Source organism: Phytophthora infestans, genomic scaffold (genome assembly GCF_000142945.1).
Source record: "Phytophthora infestans T30-4 supercont1.10 genomic scaffold, whole genome shotgun sequence".
NCBI classification, from domain to species: domain Eukaryota; phylum Oomycota; class Peronosporomycetes; order Peronosporales; family Peronosporaceae; genus Phytophthora; species Phytophthora infestans.
The window spans coordinates 316,817-332,469 of NW_003303749.1; the positions used below are offsets into that span (position 1 = coordinate 316,817).

Sequence of the window (15,653 nt, forward strand, 5' to 3'; positions counted from 1 at the left end):
AATTCGACAACATGTACGCCGACCACCGGTTGCTCCTACCAAAATAGACTGTACAGCAGAACAAGCTGCAGGAGCTTCACGACTTATCATGCAGATGTGGCGGCGGAGTTCGGCTCGAATGCATACATTGTTGTTGATTCATACGTCCCTGGAACGAACTGCGACGGCACCAAGTTGTCCTGCATCACGGCGGACGGTCTGTGCCACAACGTATACGTTGCTCCAGCATCAAGCTATAAGGCCATTAGATATGCAAATGGCTCAACCACGATCCTGACGTTTTTGTTTGAGGATTGCTATGGCTCGCACGACACGGTGGATGTGACCGTAGCGCAGGCAGAGAGTCTACTGTGCATAGCTGATTTCAATGCAAACGACGCGAGAATATGTGGGAATGGAACAGCTGTAGGCTATGAAGCGAGCTGCTCCAAAGACATGAACATTACGACATGCTATGATGTCTACGAACAATGGGGCTACAGCAGCTTCTGCAACCATTCAAATGGTGAGCTCAGCTACCACTGTTATGATCTGAACTGCAATGGCACGTTCACGGATTTGAGTGATGACTCGGATACGAAAGACGTTTGCGAGTCGCTTTATTGTTCGACTTGCGAGGAAGCTTACACTGCTTTATCTTCGGCTGGATGCACCTGCCTGAACTGCTATAGTTACTCAGGGTATGTCTCCATCCAGTGCTTCCAGCCGTTCAAATGCTCTGCACATATAGATGTTGAAGTATCTGGAATCGAGTATGGCGTTGTGGTATCGGTATACGCGATCGTTATTGCCGCCCTTGTTGCAGACGCCATCGTGATGTCATTCTGCTGTACGTCAAAGCAAAATTTGGATTTGTCCACGAAGGAAATCGCTCGAAAGAGATTATCCGGGATTGGCAGATGCATTTACTGGATATCATTAGAGTCATTTGTACTTGAGATTTGCTCACACTGGGATAGTTACTGCAGCGGCGCAGACATTTACTGTGATGCCGCAAGCTTTGATGTTCTGCAGCAAGCTTTTTTCTCTACAGCTTTGCTTTCGTTGGTCGTATCCAAAGCAAATGCATTTGCGCTAAGTGCATTCCCTACGGAGTCCATGCGGCAGAAACTCCAGCTTGCTTTTACGTTCACATTGGCGATCGGCTTAATGATCTTCGGAATTGAACTGTCAAACCGTTTTAAGAAATCGGAACTTGGGGATGATAGTGAACAAAGCTCTCGTCGTCTAGAAGCTGTGGGATTTACACTGTTGGCAGGCTGGGGAATCGGAGAGCTCGTTGGGCTTGTGTTGGTTGTATTCCGTTTTTGGATTTGTAGTGCATTCTACATCTTATCATTCCGACCCCAGCTTAAAAAAGTGAAGAAATCTGTCGGAGCTGCTGCCATTCATCCTAAAAAGGATGCCAATTCGGATAATGTTGCCATCGAGCTAAGCGATAAATTTGCAACCGTCAGCACTGTCAGCAGTACTGATAGTGCCAGATTCCAAACATGAGGATGTCAACACTGTTAAAATAGCTGAGAGCGCCGACACCATTATGGGTAGAAGTCTCGAAGAAAAACCGAAGCCTGATGGGACAGCCACGATGGACGAAAACGTTGATACAACAACTGAAGCAAATGCGAAACCGGCTGATAATTATGCAATCAGCAAGCCCGATAATTATACAATCGCGATCTCCAGGCGTGCCGACTTAATGCTATCTCGTAGCGACCAGAAGAAGTTGTCAGTCGGAAGCATCAAGTTGGAACCTCCAAAACGAAATTAACATGAATTGCGGTTACCTGTCTAATCAAAAATTTAATTACCGACCGGCACCCATTATTCTGACAGGGACAAAAGTCTGTGCCCATGCATGTAACTTTCTACTGAGTTAAATAGGCCATGCGGCACATCAAAATACGCAACTTGTTAAGCTCTTAACCTTAAGCGTGGTATTTTTTTTGTCCAAGAAACGAGTTGGGTAGGAGCAATGGTCCTACGGTTGAAGAATATCTTCCGGCTGTGATGTGTAGGAACTTCATCGAAACCCCGAGTGCTATTGCGTCTCATTATGGACTACTTGAAGCCGCGTGCCGCCTGCTAACTTACTGTCATCTGAAGTGCTCTCATTCAAACCGTTGTTCCCTAAAAAAAAAGTGGCAATTCTAAAATTCTTGATAACCGAAGGCTTCTACTGTACATGTATAGATTTCTTTAACTAAAATAGAAGGCCACCTTCATCATCATCACAACCGAAGCTTATGCAGCCATGAACAATAAGCGGGTACAAATTGCAAATTGCTCTGGTGTTGTCGGTAAAACCTACTGAAGTATGTTACTGAATGGTGAACGCGAGTGCGGTGTAGCGAATGGCGATGCAACAGGGCGTGACGCATTGGACGTCCGCATTATCAGGCACCGAGCACGCAACTACCAAACTAGGAGCGCGTTTCCACTTTCGAGGTCTCTTCCTTCGCCAAATCGACTTTTCTTTCGACGAACTGAGCTTCATCGTCACCTATTTGGCGAATGAAACAACGATCTGCGAGCAACCATGGTGGCGGGGACTTTCACATGCCGAACGGTAAGTCACCATCGAGACCTCATACCCTGAACTTTCCTGCTGACTTCATTGTGTTGGTTGCAGACTCGAAGCTGCCAGTCGAATGAAAATGCAGCACCTCCATCGTGGAGAAGAACATGTGATATGGTTGACCTCAATGGAAACCCCTCGATCGTGTATCCTCCTGTATGGCAACGCTGAAGCCAGACCACTTAACATCGCTACGACTCCCGTACTGAATTTCACAGAAGGCTCTGTTGTTGGTAATCTCGGGGCTCCACAAAACAAGCAATCCATTTCCTCCGAAACTAGTCACGCTTCATGTTCAGCAAGCACAGCCCCGTCAACAAGTGGAGCATCCGACAACAAATGGAGACGCATCAAGCGCGAGAACTCGCTGCGGAAGGGTATCCACTTGTACAACAAGATCATCATCTCAGGACCGGCAGACTACATCGTGCTGACGGCAAGTGATATCAGAGAGAGTGGGTCGGGTGCAGCGGACCGTCTTCAGTGGGCCAAGCAATTCGGACTGGAGAGGTTTGTCGGGTATCTCCGTCCGACTGTCTTTGAGCCTGGTGCCATTGTTATTCAAGAAGGCCATCTACTCACTTCCTTGTATCTCCTCCTTGAAGGTGAGTGTCGAGCGTCAGTTGAACGAGACGACACTCAAAGTTCCAGTATTACTCAGTCCAACGAAGTCAACTCCAGCAGCTCTAAGCCACCGCTTACCAGTGCTGAGGCCCAGTTAAGACACACACGCAAATTTCGCTGGAGTGACGAGTCTCAACTTCCTGTAGCCTCGCTTGGTCCCAAATCAACGGTGGGCGACATCTCACTGATGCTGGGAATCCCTGAACCGGTCACCGTGAGAGCTGTCACGACTGTAAATGCCCTAACACTCTCCCAAGAAGACTTTGATCGAGAAACTAGCGATCGGCATGACCCGGAGGTGGTCGCTTGTATCGAGAGTGCGTATTGTAGCTGGGTACTGTTGTCTACAGGAGCGTTTACTTGTTCTGTCAATTGTCAGGATTGCAGAGTACGGCGTATGACACGCTGCGCTTCGTGCTTGAACGGGTCGAAACTGAATCCAAGAATGAACACTGCGATCAGCGTCTCAAGATTGATTCACTGCGCGAAACTTTGCGCCAAAAGCAGCCAGGTCGGTATAGTGTTCTTTGTCATACTCTTCGTAGAATCCATTGACAACTCGTTTGTAGTGATAGCAGGAGATAAACACTCGACAGTTGCCGCTTCGAACTCGACCCAACGTCCTCCACTCGAAATCAGGAACTCAAGTGCTGGAGCACAATTGTCCAAAGCCGTATCGCTTCCGTCGGTAGTGTTGAAGCACGCAATATCCAATGTCGACGATACCAGACGACAATACCTTCGCAACCAGTTTGAGACTTCGGTCGCCGCTGTCTCGGGCGAAGACGTCGCTCCTGTCGAGGGTCCGATTCGAATGACTCGACAGCAACGCAAGGCAGCGAGGGCCTTTGCCAACTTACAACACCCGGTTGCAGCCAAAAGTCTCGGAGGCTACGTACAGATGTCGAACAAAGCAAAAGATGACGAGTCTCCAGTCGCCGATATATCCTCACCCATGACAACACAATGTGATGACCTGCTCTTCTTGTTCCCCACGATGACTAAGCGCCGACAGCTTCACGGAAAGTGCGTCTCGTCCTTGAACGAACGTTACTTCTGCGTGACCCACTAACGTTTCTCCATCGTAACAGGGCTTTGCCTTTACTCCCTCGGTATCGGGGATATGATGGTGCTCAAGCAGAACAGGACAATTAAAATACTGCGAGAAAAAGCAACACAACACAAGGGTGTATCTCCTTTTGATTAACTGGGCAGGCATTCATGAATTACCGAACACATGTACCAACTTTGAAGCGCTCTTCACTTGATCTTATCACTCCTTCCTCGTGTAGTCGCTCTCTGTTACTGTTATCGAAGGACCTGATAATGTTAGAGTACCAGTAGAAACAGTAGTAGGCGTAGCGGACGCACTACCAATCGATCGCTCAGAATGTACCTGGCCGAGCGACGATGTCTGTTGCTTGTCAGCACTCCGCGAAGTCTCTCTTCCCTTCTGGTCTTGATCCTGTGGCGTTTCCAGTCTTACTGCTTGCTTTATTTCTTGCACCTTGGCCTGAACAGGAGCAGGAGCTGTTTGATCTCCTCCCGTCATGAGTTCATCTTTCTGTGAAGCGGTGGTAGGCTTGGATGTATCAGTAAATGCCTCCGTTGTTTTAACCTTCTTCGCAGCAGCTGCTCCGTCCCCTGCCGCAGTGGATAGAGACGAGGACGCTTTCAGCACCGCATTTCCTTCCTCGGACGAGTCACGGCCGCGCTTCTTCAGCAGCGTCGCGAACTCCAGAGCCTTCATCGCATTGGCCGAATGTGCGTCATCGGATGAGCCACTATCGCTTTGCTCAACACTACCAGACGACGCGGGCGTCGACTCCTCCTTGATATTCTCATTTTCCTTGGTCTCTTCCATCAAATCATCATCGTCGTCCTGCGAATCGCGTCCAGGCGTGTCGTGCACAGGAGAGCCATACACAGGTGTAGCCGATGGCGTGTCTACTGGCGTAGCACTCGGAGACTCGTCGTCGTCATCATCATCATCGCCATCTTCATCCATAGATCCCAGATACTCAATTGCCAACTCGGGCTCAACAAGCCACTTGCTGGCTTCCGGAGCCTTAACACGAGGAGAAGGCGCCCAAATTTTGAAGGGCTCGGACGCTCCTGACGGAGTAGAACCGCCACGCGCCTCCAGGGGGGTCTTTCGCAGAACGCCAGGCTTGAACTCGATACGGAACGCTCCTTCGCCTTCGAAAATGGCCTTCGTCTTGTTGAGATACGCAGTAGACTTGGCTTCAGCAACTGCCGGGTCCACTAGGGGCTTTGACTCGCCTTGTACTTCAGCAAACGCCTTGGTAAGCTCTTGGCACGTGTCATCGTTCGCCAAGTGCTGCATCTGCTTGAGCACCTGAGTCACCAGCTTATCCATAGTGAACAAAAAGTACGACGTTGATCCCATCAGACTGCGGCACGAATCCTCGTACTTGGAGTTGTCAACAGAGCCATCGATCAGCGAGTACAGCTTAGACACGAAAGCCTGGTAGTCACCAGTTTTCTCCTTGGGCGATGCAGATAAAGAGTGGTGCGCGTGGGCCAAAGCGCGGGCTGCTGGGTTGATAGTGCGGCGGTTGCGGTTGCGCTTCGCCTTCTCACACAAGTCAAATGCGCGCTCGAGGCGGTTGTGCAGAATCTGGTACAGACGCAGAAAGGCGTACGCGTGCTGGTTGCCATAGAAAAGCGACTTGTAGTCTTCTAGCACTTTGGCTGCATCCTGCTTGCTGTCCAGTGCAGGAAGTCCGGGCGGAAAATCTGCTGCCTCTTGGACAGTGAGCGCACTCGGTTGCAAGTACGCTTGGCACCCGATGACAGCCAGGTTGATTGTGAAATAGCCCTTCTCTCGGTTGAACTGCTGCACCGTACCCTCGCCAAACTCCGTGCTCACTTCCGTGCCCACACGAAGAGTCTTTGCCTTTTCAGGCGTCACAGTGGTGTGTTGTGGCTTACGCACCAGCCACTCCTCCTCCAGATGGAAGAACGGGAAGAAGAAAGACTGCCAGACCTTCGAGATCTTCTCCTTATCAGCTCCACCCAAATTCTTCTCAGCTGCGTACGACAACAAGCCGAACGCTTCCTTGTGGATCTGGACCGATGCAAACTTGTAGGCAAAGTGAGGCTTCCACTTCATCGGGTGCGACGACGTAGCCGCTATCTTGCTATCAGCGGTAATGGGAGGCTTCGCTGCATCCAGAGATTGTTCTTTCTTCAGCGCATCAGCAATATCTGACGCCTGAGGGGGAGCCTTGGCACCAACAACAGCGGATGTCGCTGAAACAGTAGACGGCGATGCATTCGAATCCGTCTTGGCTTCTTCAGCGCGCTTCTCGTCCGCCTCCAGTTTCTTCTTGGCCTCTTGCATCATCATCTTCATGCCCGTCTGCTTCTTATCCTTCTGCTTAAAGTAGAAGCTCGAGTGGTCCAGTGACTTGTGATAATTCTTCTCGTTTACCTCCTTCCACTGGCGGTTCAGATCTTCACGAGCACGACGCCACTCTTCATCTTTTTGCTTAAGGCGCTTAAGAATAATAGGAATCGCTCCAGCCGGATACTTCCGCAGCAGTTCAAGGATCTGCGAGCCTGCTTCGCCATAGATGCGCGTGATGGCATTCAAGTGGGTGACACGGAATGTTCCCTTATCCACCACATAGTTCCACAGTTTATCGTCGTCACCGCTGGACTTCTTGAGTACTTCAATCTCCTGCGCCAGCGGCTCAAGGATGCTAATAGTTGAGGCATTAGCTTCGATCACCATGTCGATCTCAAAGCGTTCGTCTTCGCACTTGAACAACGCCTCCTCGTACTGGTTTTTACGCATACTCTTGAAGGAGAAATCTTCACTGCCAGTAGGCACAGACACCCACGAGTCATTGCACACTTCCTTTTCAAGTGCAGAGCGGTGAGAGCATGGCGGGATCGGGTAGCTAGCTGGAAGTCCACGGTACGATGGAGTGGCACGGCGACACTGCGACAAATCCGTCTCAGCTAGTGGGATGAACGGCCAGATCTCCTTCGGGGTCTTCTGGACACCATGTGAGCACAACAGATGGTCGAATTCCTCCACCAAGTCAGTGTGGCGACCGAATAGGTTCCTGATAAGCGACAGCATCTCGTTGCGGTCCAAAACTTCTTGACTGTAAAGCTCCAGGCACTTGAGGAACTCGCGCCAGTTGTCACGAGACGGCAGAATCTTCTTAATCTTCTCAAAAATGCTCCACTCTTCCTTGTCCAGAAGCACGTCCGAGATCGCCAGGTACGCACGACGTTCCTTGCCGTCGTACGGACGTCGCTTGTTGCGCTTGTGATTGAATTGTGCGCGGTTGCGTTCGCGCTCGCGCTCCTTCTCGCGACGTTCCAGAGCTTTTCCACTGAGGCGGTGATCATCATCCTTGTAGCCTCTGCCACCTCCTCTCTTGCCGTATTTCATGTACGCATCTTCATCATCGCCCATCATACGTCCACCCTTCATCGCAGCGCTGGACGGTGAGTCCCCACCACGATCATCGCGTCGATCAGCCTGATAGCCCTGAGATGAGCCATACTTACGCGCCTTCAGTGCCATTTGGTCCTTACGTTGCTGTGCCTTCTCAGCAGCACGGTTCAGACGCTCCTTGGCTTGTTCCTGCACTGCATCAGGCAAGAAGAAGGTGAACTCACGCAACAAGTCCGGGTGGTCACGGAACAGGTGCGAAACTTGGTCCAAAACTTGGCGGATCGAGCGTTGTTCCTTCTGGTACGTGTGTAGAATAGCCAGGAACTCCTTGTACGTCTCTGGCTCATCGGCAAAGCGCTGCTTGATAGTCGTCACGTAGTGGATCGCGTGGTCGAACTCGACGGGGTTTGTCGAGCTCCGAGCCGCAGCGTTGCCGCCACTAGGCACAGGAGTCTGTTGCTGCTGTTTCTTGGGCTTCCCACCAGTCTTCATCTGACCTGCAGGAGCCAATTGTTGCCGTGATGACGTCGTAGCCTTGAGAAGCTCTGGTGGCGAGTAAGGGGGCGGTGGGATCGTCACTGGAGGCGGACGATGACCCATATTGGCGTTCGAGGCTTGCTGAGCTGCCACGCTTGAGTACATCGACTGCTGGACGCCTCCACGACCCGCCATCTGCGAGGGAATCACCTCGATGGACGTGTCAGGGCGGATCCGATATCCTGGCGGTAAGAACGTGTTAAAGCCCAAGATCAGGTTTGGATATCCACGGAAGAGAGTAGAGACACGCAGAATGACCCCGGGAGTGTCGATCGCTTGAGCCTTAAAGTCCTTCATGACGTCCAGGAACTGGTTGTAGATATCCGGCTGGTCTCCGAACTGCTGCTTCACTTGGTCCAGATACAGCAACGCATCTTCCACACGTAGTTCACGATGGCGCGGAGGCGGGCCAGACATTTGTTGTTGCTGGTAGTAGTCCCCCTCTACTTGGTCATTCGGTATGATGCGTCCGTCCAGACCGTAGTGCTGTTGGACCACTTGCTGTTGCTGCTGTGGCTGCTGTTGCTGTTGTTGCTGCTGAGTTTCCTGCGGACGACGAGGAGGCGACTGAGGACGCACGTTGTAGCTCTGTGTAGGCGGCTTGAGTCCGCCCGAGGACGAAGCCATGGACTGCTGAACGTTGCCCATACTCTGGCTCATATTTGGCGTCTGCATGCGGACAGAGTGACCCATCATCCCTCCAGCGCTAGATGGTGGCGGGCCTTGAGAGCCCGCGGGTTTACCGAGTACAGAGGGTGGGCCGCTTCCACTGGACGAGCCCAGGTTGCCGCGCGGTGGGTGCAGGATTGAACCCGAAAGCGGATGCGGTGAGCGCGACGTATTGGGCCCACCACCGCCCAACGATCCTGGAAGGGGCGGGGGAGGCAGTACAGGTCCGTTCGGATGCATGATGGAGTGCTGCTGCTGCTGGGAGCCGCCGTGTAGCGGATGCAAGTGGCTGAGCTGGGCCAGCGACGGCTGCGGATGGTAACTATGCGTCTGTTGCTGCTGCTGACCAGAGGACGCCCCACCTTTTCCGCCCAGACCAGCACTGGACGCCGAATTGAGCGACGGCGGCCCGTGGCGGTCCCCCGACGAGCCCGGATACGACGGATTCATGCGCGCTTAGACGCTACAGCAACGCTCCTTGGCCTTCGAGCAGTTCTTTGGAAATGCCGCTGGGAGCAAGGGCGGGACGACGGAAACACTAGGGCTTCGTATTCCTTACAAACTCAAGTGTGTGTTGTGTGCACACATATATTTCATATTCGTATTTTGGTGAGAAAACGCGGTATGCTCTCTCAAAGTTGAAGTGGTCAGCAGCTAATCATGGAGCGGACCGAGCGCTCGCGACCACGACGAAGTGCCAAGGGAAGGGAGAGGGCTGCAAGTAGACGGAAGAAGAGTGCCGTCACACCAGGTGAGTGTCATCTGCGCGAGAATGGAGCTGCTCTGGGTGATGCTAATGGTACGTGTGACCTCTAGCCAGCTTCAAGTTGCACACGGAGCTGCTGGCCGAGAAGCGCGAACAACAGCGCGAGGAGAAGGAGGTTCTGCATCTGCTCCATGCTCAGCAGAGAATACTTGGCAAGAAGACGGTTGAAGACTTTGCGCAGCTGAAGCTCATTCGACGCGAGTCTGTAGCCACAAGAAGTCGCAGTCTGCATTGCAACGGGAAAACGCTAAACTCGTCGAGGAGTAAGTGGTGATTTCTGGCAGCATTATGATGGTTCTGCAGATAGTTTATTACTTAGTGCTGTGGTTTTTTAGAGAGCAAGGGGCTTGATCCCGTCGGAACCAGTGATGCAGTTCCTGTACGCACAGGTAAGAGAAGGCAAGGGGCTTGTAGTGGCTAGTATAAACCATTCACCGCATTCACTGTTGATAGTCCGCTTAGAGTCGCGTCCTTTGATGTCTGCCCGGCTGTCGAGGCCAGTTCTAGTCTCAGACAGTTTGCCGCGGCGTCCGATGTCCGCCAAGCCCGTGCGACAGTCTCAGTTTCGCTCCAGTGTCGGCCATTCTGCCCGTTTGAGCAGCGAAGATGAAGCAGAGTTGCTGGGCAACACACCGTCCAAGAAATACTCCAAGAAGAAAAGGATAAGAAAGACCATCGATCGAAAGGCGGGACGGCTCATGTTATCCAAATCAACCCCAGTTTTGTCGGACAAGGCCGAGCACAGCGAGAGTATACCCGTCTGTAAGAAGATCAACATTATCGTCAATATGCGCAACTTGCAGTTGATTGAGGAGCCGAATACGCCGAGCGGGTCTTCTCCGCCGGTCATTTCGAGGGAAGCTTGGTGCGATTAGGTGGGCCGAGGTGCTCACTGTGAGCCTCACAATGTGAGTCACATGAACTAAAAGGTGAAACTTCAATGTAAATCGCGAGAACCTCGCCAGACTAAATCAAACTCTCAAAATAAAAATTAAATGTATCCAAAATGGACTAATTTCTTGTATCACAGTCCTCTCCTATCGTATAATCATATTTACCTGTCAAAAATCGTGCAATCGTCTTCAGCAGGTACGTCTTAAGCGCAAAAAAGCGAAGATGTTCACGACTTCGCGTCGACGTCAAACCACTCCAGGATTTGCCAACCATGTCGGGCACATCTTGTGGCCCCGCTCGTCGTATAGCTGTGCTGTCGCGGCAGCTACAGTCCACATCATGCGCCATTTCCACGCGAGATCAAACTGTCGCAGAGCTTGCTGCGGAGCGCGCCAGCTCTAGCTTCTCGCCTCGCGCCATGGCCAACTTCATCTACGGTGGGACAAGGCAGACTGAGCTGCGTGTGGAGGCCATGCAGCTACTGATGAGCTATCCTGAGTTCTACAATGGCGTGGGCACCTTCGACCGGTCGCTGGCGGAGTGTCGAGAGGATACTGTGCAGCGCTTGAGACGCCTGTACTCGCTCTTCATGGAGCACGGAGGTGATGTAGAGAAGCGTGAGACGCTGGCGGACATCGTGGGCATCTTCGACCTACCGCTGTGGACACGGAACGGTGTCCATTTTGGACTCTTTTTGGGCGCCATCATGGGCCAGGGAGACCAGGAGCAACAGGACGAGTGGATGATGCCCACTATGATGTTGGAGCTCTTCGGCTGCTATGGCATGACGGAGCTTGGTCACGGTAGTTTCACGAGGGGATTCGAGACCACCGCGACATTCGACATGAAGACGGACGAGTTTGTGATCCACACGCCCACAGACACGGCAACGAAGTGGTGGATCGGTGGAGCGGGACAGACAGCCACGCATACAGTGTGCTTTGCGAGACTTGTGCTACCAAATACCGGCGCTGACCACGGAGTGCAGAGCTTCATTGTGCCGCTACGTGACGTAGAGACACATCGACCTTTGCCTGGTGTGAGAATTGGTGACATGGGGTCCAAAATGGGCCTGCAAGGAGTGGACAATGGCTGGATTCAGTTCGACCATGTCCGTATTCCAAGAGCAAACATGTTGCGTCGATACGCTCAAGTCTCGCGAGAGGGCGTCTTTACACAGACGCAACATAAGGCGCAGTTGGCGTATGCTGCTTTGCTTGTGAACCGTGGCAAGATCGTGACCTTGAGTGTTGGCATTTTGGAGAAGGCTGTGACAATTGCTGTACGCTATGCTGCCGTGCGACGTCAAGGTTTGCAAGTGAAGTCCGAAGATCCTCACACTGAAACGCGTTTACTTGACTACCAGACGCATCAATATCGTCTGATGCCGGTGCTAGCGCGCGCATACGCGTATCGATTGCAAACCAGACACATCACTCGTCTACTGCAACAATTTGACACGCAAGGAAGCGACATCTCGGAGGCGCTTTTAGCCGATATACACGGCACAATGTCGGGATTCAAGGCTTTTTGTACGTGGGATGTGCAGGAAGGAATCGATGCTTGTCGACAGAGTTGCGGTGGCAATGGATACAGCAAGTACACGGGATTAGCTGAGCTTCTAGCCGACTTCTCTGTTATGGTGACGTTTGAGGGTGATAACACGGTCATGGCGCAACAGACAGCAAACTATCTCTTGCGCTCAGTGGAGAAGTTGCGCTGTGGTGAAAAGCTCTCTGGGTCAGTGCTGTATTTGGAGAGAGAAGACGCTAGTAACTCACGCCGACAATGGGGTGCAGAGGGGTCTGCTGACCTGAACAATGCGACGTTGCTTCGAGATGCTCTGGATGTGTATACCGGTCGCCAAGTGTTGCAGGTTGCAGCAAAGTTGGCTGCTGCTAATGGGAAAACAGAGGCGGAACGCATGAATTCGTGTCAAGTGGACCTTGTGGAGATCGCACGTGTCCACGTGTTCTACAATGTCGCCTCAGCTTTTCTTCAACACATCGAAGAGATCGAGATAGAGGCGTCAGGTGATAACGAGACACTCCTACCTGCACTGGAAGCTCTGTGTCAGGTGTACATTTGCCAGGAGCTTGATCGTGGTGCTGCGTTTTTGCTTAAAGAGAAGTTCATGTCTCCATTCCAAAGCAACCTCGTCCGTGCACGACTGATGGAAAGCTGTGCTCGTGTGCGCGATGACGCCGTGGCTCTCGTTGACGCTTTCATGCTCACAAATACGGTTCTAAACTCGTCAGTGGGCCGTGCAGACGGCAGCATCTACGAAGGAGCACTAGCCGCTGTTCGCCATCGCATGGGCCCAACGCCGTACTTCACTTCGGCGATCAAACCGATTTTCGACGGTGAACTGCTGGACTGATTAATCGGCAACTGGCAACTTCCAAGCTTCTGGGTTAATGTGCTGTTTTTCACGATGACAATGGTACATGCAATTCTTGTGTTTTTACTTCTCGCTTGGTGATCTCATTATCCTTCGAATTTGGTTTAGTCTTTAACAGAAAACTTGATTCCCGTGAGTCTCTCGCTCTCCTCCCAAAGCTGACGAGCTTTGTCTAATGAAATGCTTTGCTTACTCGATGCCACCGTCCGTGGCCAACCGTAGAACTCACTCAACCCATGAGGTCCGATAAACTCACCACCGACAACGTTTGGATCCGTGGCGCAACACAAGATATTTAACGCGCCTTGAGCGTTGCTCTGCGCCCATGGCAGCCAGTGAACAAAACCGATGATTGCCTTAATGATTACGGAGTTGTAAGTGCTTGCGAGGTTCGGCAGCAAGTTGCTCTCGGTGACACCGGGGTGACAAGCCACTGACAGAACTTGCGTAGGCGAAAGGCCACATTTTTCAAGTCGCCGATGCAGCTCATAGGCAAACAACAAATTCGCTAGTTTGGAGGCTCGGTATGCGCTCATCGCGTCGTAGTTCTTGGGCTTCACACTCAGTTGCTTCATGTCCAATGAGCTTCCGTGATGGGAGATGCTACTGATCGACACGACTCGCGCTGGCTGGACGTCAGCAGTTCCTGACGCGTCCATTTTCATCACAGGAAGCAGCAACGCTATTAATACAAGAGCGAAATGTCCCAAGTGGTTCACGCCGAACTGCTGTTCAAAGCCGTCCACTGTTTCGCCGTACTCTACGGCCTTAACGCCAGCGTTCAGCACCAGAATGTCGAGTCGACGCCCTGAGAAGCGCGTCTTGAAGGCCGAAGCGAATTCGCGCACGCTCTGCATCGACCCGATGTCCAGTTGCATGTACTCTGCTTTACCCACTGAATCTTCATCACCTTGGCACTGGTCGTTAATCTTCCTTTCCGCTTCAGCACCACGAGTTTCGTTGCGGCAGGCTAAAATCACATGACCGCCGGCACGAGCAAAGCCAAAAGAGGTGGAGAACCCCAAGCCAGCGTTAGCACCGGTGACAATGATCAAGCGGCCGTGCTGTGAGGGCATCTGGGACTCGTCCCATCGGAGAGATGACGGCGGCATAGCCGACGCAGGGCCGAACGGGCAATGAAGCACTGTAACTTGCATCCCTCAACGAAACGTGAGAGGCAATTCTATGATTGGTTGAAAATCAATACTCCGAAACAATTTAGGGTATTGGTTGAAACAGAGATGATTAGTCAGACCACTTCAGCTCGAGCCCGGCTCACCACGATGTTATGGGCCATCACTTCAAGTGTTGACAAGTGTACATGTACGTCTTGATATACAGCTTCGATGGTTGTCAATTTATTCGCACTACAGCCAGAATGTATCACTGTTGAATGGCTGAACCTACCGATTCCAGTACCAGTTCAGCACAAGAAAGACTTCCTCGTCTTTTGAAGCGCTACCTTCGTTTTCGCACAAAATTTAAATAATATATGGCAAACACCAAGGTACGAAGATAAGCCGAAACAACATCATGATCCTTCATGAAAATTACGTGACTTACAGCTCGAAAACGCAACTTCTTGTCACGCCTCCTGCTGTTACTGTAGTAAAATAAACTAAAAGCTTCTGCGCGATAAGAGACCAACAGAACAAGAAGTGATTCCTCACATACTGGTTTGATCACGAAACAGTGGTGATCGGACATGCGTCGAGCTGTTATCTGAAATAATCAGCTTCGATGCTAAGTTCTCTCGGCAATCTTGCAAGATACTTAAAGGTGTATCGTACCTTTAGATTCGGAGACAAGAAATGAAGTCGGCGCTGTCTCGATGTATTTACAGATCATTTTCTCTCTCTCTCTCTCTCTCTCTCTCTCTCTCTCTCTCGAGCACCGCGCAGTTCTGTGCTGGCGTCGAAGCGCGTTGCTGTGTTTCATGCATCAAGTCTATTGAAAGGAATCATCAAGGGCTGGATCGAAATGGCACTCCTCAAGACTATTAAGGTATAGGTTGACACGCTCGACGTCGACTAACAGAGCCTGTTCATCAATTGAGATGCATTCTTCCCACAGCTTAATTACATGTACAGTAGTACAATCCAAAGCCCACGTGCTTCCTGCTTTTAGTAATACACAGTAGAAGGAAGAGCATGGCAGCCCGCCCGTAAGCAAATGCACTGCTGTGCCAAGCAACAGCTCTCGTTGAGCGTGACAAACACGGGGAAGCAGTCCGAAATTGGGCTTTGGACTCGATGACACAACAGAACCGAACCTTGGACGATCAGAGACCGGTAATTGCCTACGTGCCACCGACAGAAATGTCCACGAACTGGCAACGGAGCAACAAATCAAACACGCGATGATCCCGCAGCTCGACGTGGCTTGTGACTGGCAGTCACAGGTCGCCGAACGTTGCGCGCCCGCGCTCAAGCACTGACGCACGCGAAGCCACTCCACCGTGGAGTCCACGCCACGCTTGCGAGCGAGCGCACAGTGCAGTGCACACTGCACACTGCAGCACCCAAAACTGTAATACAGTCAGCGACATCATGCGGTCAACGACGCTCAGAATCGCAAAGATACTTTTTGCTAACATACCGGTAAGTAACTGTTTAACCCATCTCGAACTCACAACCATCGATGCTGACAATTGGAGCAGCGCCAGGATACTCGCCTGCTCTTCAGAAGTGCCAGCGTGCAGTGGGTGCCTGCAGGAACATCCAAAAATGACGCTGCGAGCCGCAGT

At 51.7% G+C, this 15,653-nt stretch overlaps 5 protein-coding genes across 5 annotated transcripts; 3 read left to right on the forward strand and 2 right to left on the reverse strand.

Annotated features, from left to right (window-relative positions):
- Positions 1-2,354: 2,354 nt before the first annotated feature.
- Positions 2,355-4,357, forward strand: PITG_06752 (uncharacterized protein; the record flags this gene model as incomplete). The annotated part of the gene is made up of 5 exons (XM_002904697.1): positions 2,355-2,569; positions 2,633-3,519; positions 3,582-3,717; positions 3,851-4,228; positions 4,294-4,357. The coding sequence occupies 5 exons, from the start codon at positions 2,355-2,357 to the stop codon at positions 4,355-4,357; spliced, it is 1,680 nt and encodes a 559-aa protein (XP_002904743.1).
- A 105-nt stretch (positions 4,358-4,462) lies between these two features.
- Positions 4,463-9,296, reverse strand: PITG_06753 (paired amphipathic helix protein Sin3, putative; the record flags this gene model as incomplete). Its single annotated transcript, XM_002904698.1, has 2 exons — positions 4,463-4,501; positions 4,599-9,296. The coding sequence occupies 2 exons, from the start codon at positions 9,294-9,296 to the stop codon at positions 4,463-4,465; spliced, it is 4,737 nt and encodes a 1,578-aa protein (XP_002904744.1).
- Positions 9,297-9,642: 346 nt separating this feature from the next.
- Positions 9,643-10,487, forward strand: PITG_06754 (uncharacterized protein; the record flags this gene model as incomplete). The annotated part of the gene is made up of 4 exons (XM_002904699.1): positions 9,643-9,645; positions 9,674-9,875; positions 9,948-10,001; positions 10,075-10,487. The coding sequence occupies 4 exons, from the start codon at positions 9,643-9,645 to the stop codon at positions 10,485-10,487; spliced, it is 672 nt and encodes a 223-aa protein (XP_002904745.1).
- A 285-nt stretch (positions 10,488-10,772) lies between these two features.
- On the forward strand, positions 10,773-13,263 carry PITG_06755 (acyl-CoA dehydrogenase/oxidase; the record flags this gene model as incomplete). Its single annotated transcript, XM_002904700.1, has 1 exon — positions 10,773-13,263. The coding sequence occupies one exon, from the start codon at positions 10,778-10,780 to the stop codon at positions 12,884-12,886; it is 2,109 nt and encodes a 702-aa protein (XP_002904746.1).
- On the reverse strand, positions 13,012-14,019 carry PITG_06756 (retinol dehydrogenase, putative; the record flags this gene model as incomplete). The annotated part of the gene is made up of 2 exons (XM_002904701.1): positions 13,012-13,790; positions 13,857-14,019. 2 exons carry the CDS (start codon positions 14,017-14,019, stop codon positions 13,012-13,014), a joined length of 942 nt encoding a protein of 313 aa, XP_002904747.1.
- Positions 14,020-15,653: the final 1,634 nt, after the last annotated feature.